The 5,062-nt window shown below is 35.9% G+C and overlaps 1 protein-coding gene across 1 annotated transcript; it reads left to right on the forward strand.

Annotated features, from left to right (window-relative positions):
- The first annotated feature begins 1,696 nt into the window (after window positions 1-1,696).
- Window positions 1,697-2,858, forward strand: LOC136408274 (histone-lysine N-methyltransferase SETMAR-like). Its single transcript, XM_066389157.1, has one exon. The coding sequence runs from the start codon at window positions 1,782-1,784 to the stop codon at window positions 2,805-2,807; it is 1,026 nt and encodes a 341-aa protein (XP_066245254.1). The 5' UTR covers window positions 1,697-1,781; the 3' UTR covers window positions 2,808-2,858.
- The last annotated feature ends 2,204 nt before the right edge of the window (window positions 2,859-5,062 follow it).

Here is a 5,062-nt window from a genome sequence, read left to right on the forward strand (position 1 = left end):
GACTAGTGGGTCCTTAAAGTATTTTTCGTACCATTCGTTCACCAAATTCCAGTTTTGATTATCAAATTGGGGATTTGTTGCAGTGTTAAATGCTGTCTGAAAATATCTGGCAAACGCGTCCGCTTTGCCTTTGTCTGTGAAGTGTTCTGTTCCGTCCTCGTCGATTGTGCCAATGATGCTCGTTTTTTTGTATCGTGAGAGTTTTTTAATTTTTTGCCAGTAATTTTTACCATTGTTATTTTCAATTTCTTGACATGTCTCTAGCCATTTCTCCTGTCTGTATTGATTTATTAATGTCTTCACGTTCCTGTTCAGGCTGTTTAGGGTTCTTTTTAGTTCGTGTTCTTGTGTCCGCGCGTACAATCTTAGAAGTTCTCGTTTATGTTTTATTAGTCTCAATATGAATTTGGGTAAGCTGTGTTGGTAAAAAAGGTTTTTCGAGCGCGGTGTGAACGTTTCGATTGCAGATGTGAGTTGTTGCTGTATGTGTTCTATAAAGGTATCGTGTGAATGTGTTTGAATATAGTGATGAATGCGTTGACTCACTCGTTCCGTGTCAGTTTTATTTAAGTTCAATTTTTTGGTTTCTTTTGTCAAGGGTTGTAGGTGTTTTAACACCAGGTCGATGATTATCGCTAGATGATCCGAGCCAAGTTCGTTGGTCAGCTTAACTTTATTTATGCTGTTCTTAAGACTTTTTGTGTAGAGTAAAATGTCAGGTGTTGAGTCTTTGTTTCCGGGCATTAAAAATGTTGGTGGTGTGTATTGTTTTATAAGGTCCGAGTTTTCCAGGAATCTGTTTAACTGTTTGGTTTTGTTCTTATTAAGGTTGAGGTCTCCAATAATTATTGCGTATTTATATAGTGAAGCTTTGGTGAGGATGTTTTGCTCAATGGCGGAAAAAGGATGTATGTAAGTTAGGAAGATGTGAATTCTGTCATTAAGGTACGAAATGGTGAAATGCAGGCATTCATTCAAGGTATTATTCAGGGATGGGGGATTTGCCTTCCCCAGCCTCAATTTTGGATGCAGCAGTATTATCGCACCCCCTCTCGCATTATTAATAGTGTTGCCATGCTTACAAATGCACTGCCAGTCCCTGTATGTCGGTGTTTGTCCTAGCTTCGTCTTAGTTTCTAAAAACATGTAGCAGTCTATGTTGTTTCGTTCGACGAAGTTGCATATTGCATGTTTTTTCTGATTTAGTCCGTTGATGTTGGCGTAGAATATTTTTAGATTGAATTTTCTACGTTTGTAGTTGTTTGTCTTAGTTGGTCTTGATGAGGTTCTGTGTGTGAGCTTCGACTAGGCAAGAGCATATCAATCATCAAAATGTATCTATGATTGCCGAAGAAGACAACCGAGGTGTCAATGCTAAAGTCGTCTATAAATTGTTTACGGAGCTTTTTCAGCAGTTCTTCTCTGTTGATATTGCTTGTTTTATTTATTTGATGTTTATATTTGTTGATGATGTGATCATGTGTGGTGATTTGCATGTGAATTCTACTGCTTTCGGTTATGACCTTTGACACCTCGGCAGTTCTCTTGTTTAGACATTTGGTAAAATATTAATATTATATATCCTAATATTATTAGGTCGTGTAGTATGAAATGAGTAGATTCTCGAAATGGCACATTCAACTACGAATAACTTCACTCTAAATCTATATTTGGACTTGACTTTTTTACGTGGAAAAGGTACATTCTTCCTCTTTCGATCAGAGTTTAAAGTGTTAAAAATTATTGAAAACTTTTATTTTTATAAAAAATTTTGTGCAGCCATGCAAAATAGTGAAATTCGTGTGTTAATGAAATATGAGTTCCACCGTGGAACCACAACAGCTCAGACGACTCGCAATATTAATGATGTGTTTGGTACTGAAGTCACTTCACAGCAAACAGTATCTCGTTGGTTCATGAAATTTCGTTCTGGCAATTTTGACCTAACAAATGAACCACGTGGACGACCTGAAACTCAAGTGGATAACGATTATCTGGAAGCCGTGGTGGAAGCGAATCCACGTCAAAGTGCAAGCGAATTATCGTTAATATTCAGTGTAACCAAAAAAACAATATTGACTCATTTGGCTGAAATTGGTGGACATGTGGTGAAAAAGCTGGACAAGTGGGTACCGCATGAGTTGAGCGACATACAGAAAGAACGACGTCTCGAAGCTTGTGTTTCTTTGTTGTGCCGGTATAATAACGATCCATTTTTGAATCGGATTGTTACTTGTGATGAGAAATGGATCCTATACGACAATACCAGACGTTCATCGCAGTGGTTGGATCAAGATGAACCACCAAAACATTGTGCGAAAAAAAATCTTCATCAAAAGAAGCTTATGGTGTCCGTTTGGTGGTCCAACGCAGGTGTCATCCATCACAGCTTCATGAAACCTGGTGAATCGATTACGGCTGATGTATACTGCCGGCAACTGACCGAAATGATGAGGCAACTGACGGTTAAGCAGCCAAGATTAGTCAATCGAAGCGCACCGCTATTGTTGCACGACAACGCTCGGCCACACACCGCACAAGTCACCTTGGCCGAGCTACAGGAGTTGGAATTGGAAACTCTTCGTCATCCACCGTATTCACCCGACTTAGCACCCACTGATTACCACTTCTTTCAAAATTTGGATAACTTCTTGGTAGGGAAAACATTCAACTTCGACGAGGCTGTCAAAGCTGCCTTCCAAGAGTTTATCGACTCCCGGCCTGCAGGCTTTTACAGCAGGGGAATCAATGAACTTCCCGTTAAATGGCAGAAGTGTATTGATAATGGTGGTGGATATTTCGATTGACAATAAAAACATTTCATATGAAAAAAAAATGACTAAAGTTTCAATTCAATTCTACTCATTTCATACTACACGACCTAATATTTCTAATTAATTACATTATGTATGAATACTTTTGCAGTCTAATTTTATGACATGTTTGTAAACATTTTGCTATAGTACTTATAAACAATATGATTTAATAAAGAAAATTAGGTAACAGTACCGTAAACGGTTTTCGCTCCGATCGTTCTGATTTTTTAATATGTTATTCTAAATGTCATTTTGAACAACTTTTCTAAAGGGACAAAGGCGCGCAAATGCCTCTTTCACACTTTTTTTTAGGTTGAACATTTTTCCAAATTCAACTGTCTTACGGGATCGTGGAGCGAATAGGGGTGCTGGGTGGGGTAAACTGCTTCACTATGGGTTTGTAATATTTTGTTGCTTTAAAGATCTGAAACGTTGTTGATAATTACCTCACTCAGCAGTCCAATTCACTCCATGAATCCCGAAAGACACTTCACTTAATCGACTAAAATATTAGCGTGGTCCCTGCGCAAGAAAGATACACAAAAATTTTACAATTTTATTTTAATTGCAATCGCAATTGAAAAAAATATAAATTCTGATCAAAATAAGTAAATGAAAAACATATTGCTTGATAAGAATTAAAACTAAATGAAATAAATTTCCTTTACTGAGGTGATCCGAACTAACCTAAACTAACCTAAGCTAAATGAAATTAATTTCCTTACTGAGGTGGATGTAACTTTGCAATTTCAATAGAGAAATACTGAATGTCGCTTAATAAAGGAAATGACCGTTTAAACAAAAATTCTGCTAGATATCCAACAAAATGGGGCTCTTTTCTTCCATATCTGGGAATTCCACCACGGATATCTCTCCATATACGCTCTATATTCTGAGTGTGAATTTGCGGATCATTAGGATCAACATACTGAAGGGAGTGATTAATTTGCAAGTGCTGATATTCTTAATTTTTTAAAACATCATATGCTCTCCAACAATCCGATACAATAGTGGTTCCAGGATGTATCCATTCCTTAATCATTTGGAGCAAACTTTGTGAGGTACGGCAGCCATTTTGCGCAGTACTGCTTTTGCATTATAATGATAAGTAGTAAGTTTAAATAGACGAGAGTTTTATTATTTCTATTATTGAAGATGTTCACACAGTAAACAGTAAAATATGATACGTGTAATTCGTAATCTATTAAATGTATTATTAATTTATTACACATAAAATTTTAAGTAGTACCAAAAATTATCAATTTCTTTTATTCCTTACAGGATAATTTTGTTACTAAAGTACCTTGTCCACGGTTCTTAAAACTCCCAGAAAAAGAAACGAAAATAGCCGTGATAACGTTCTTCAAAAGAATTTGCCTTCCGCATCCCAACATAAAGGTGCTGAACGTCAAAGAATTGATTTCAACTAACAGACCATGTGGGTATGTGTTATATTGCGAGCACAAATTTCAACCAGAAGACAAGTTATTAGAAGAAGGATTGGTCTTAGGAACAGAAAAACTCGTACATCAGATAATTGAAGAACAAAAAACGAAATATATGATAAATATTTCCGATTATGTTATAGAATTTTTTGATGAACAAAATTTTCAAGCCTCCATTTATCTGCACTGTCAGTGCAGCAAACCAACTTTTTGTATCATTGACAAAATTAATAAGTTAATAATTTAATGGCCTTCGGAAACTTGTATCTATCAATTAATACTTAACACGTTCACTGCCACATTTTTTTGTGATTTTGCCCACAGTACCAATTATTTTTTTTTTAAACAAGTTATTGTATTGCAATTAAATAGCTTTAAGTTTGATAGATTAAGATGGTTTATACTGTTCTTACTTATTTTTATTTTTTTCCCTTTCTGACTCTTTAAAAAGCCAGAGGCACTCACGTTCAAATATGGTTCCTGTGTGCCACTTGGCTCTCATAAGAGTTGAGAGAAAATGTAAGTTTTTTATTGTTGGATTTCTGATACAAGTGTTCCCGTCCAAAATTCAATAGTCTTTATGTTCTCAAATTTATTGTCTGTAAGAGTCAACTTTGTTCAATTTATGACTCTTTTTCTTAAAACAGAAGAAAGAAGAAGAGATGGGTTTTTGGGCCTTTTGTTACTTGAAGTGAATATTTCCCCCATGTAAAGAACAGATGACTGGGACAATAAATTAAGAGAATGGTTACAGTGTTTGACCTTTTTAATACAGATGAGTGGTAAATGTGTGGGCTTGTA

This window comes from Euwallacea similis, chromosome 4, assembly GCF_039881205.1.
Source record: "Euwallacea similis isolate ESF13 chromosome 4, ESF131.1, whole genome shotgun sequence".
In the NCBI taxonomy this organism is placed as follows: domain Eukaryota; kingdom Metazoa; phylum Arthropoda; class Insecta; order Coleoptera; family Curculionidae; genus Euwallacea; species Euwallacea similis.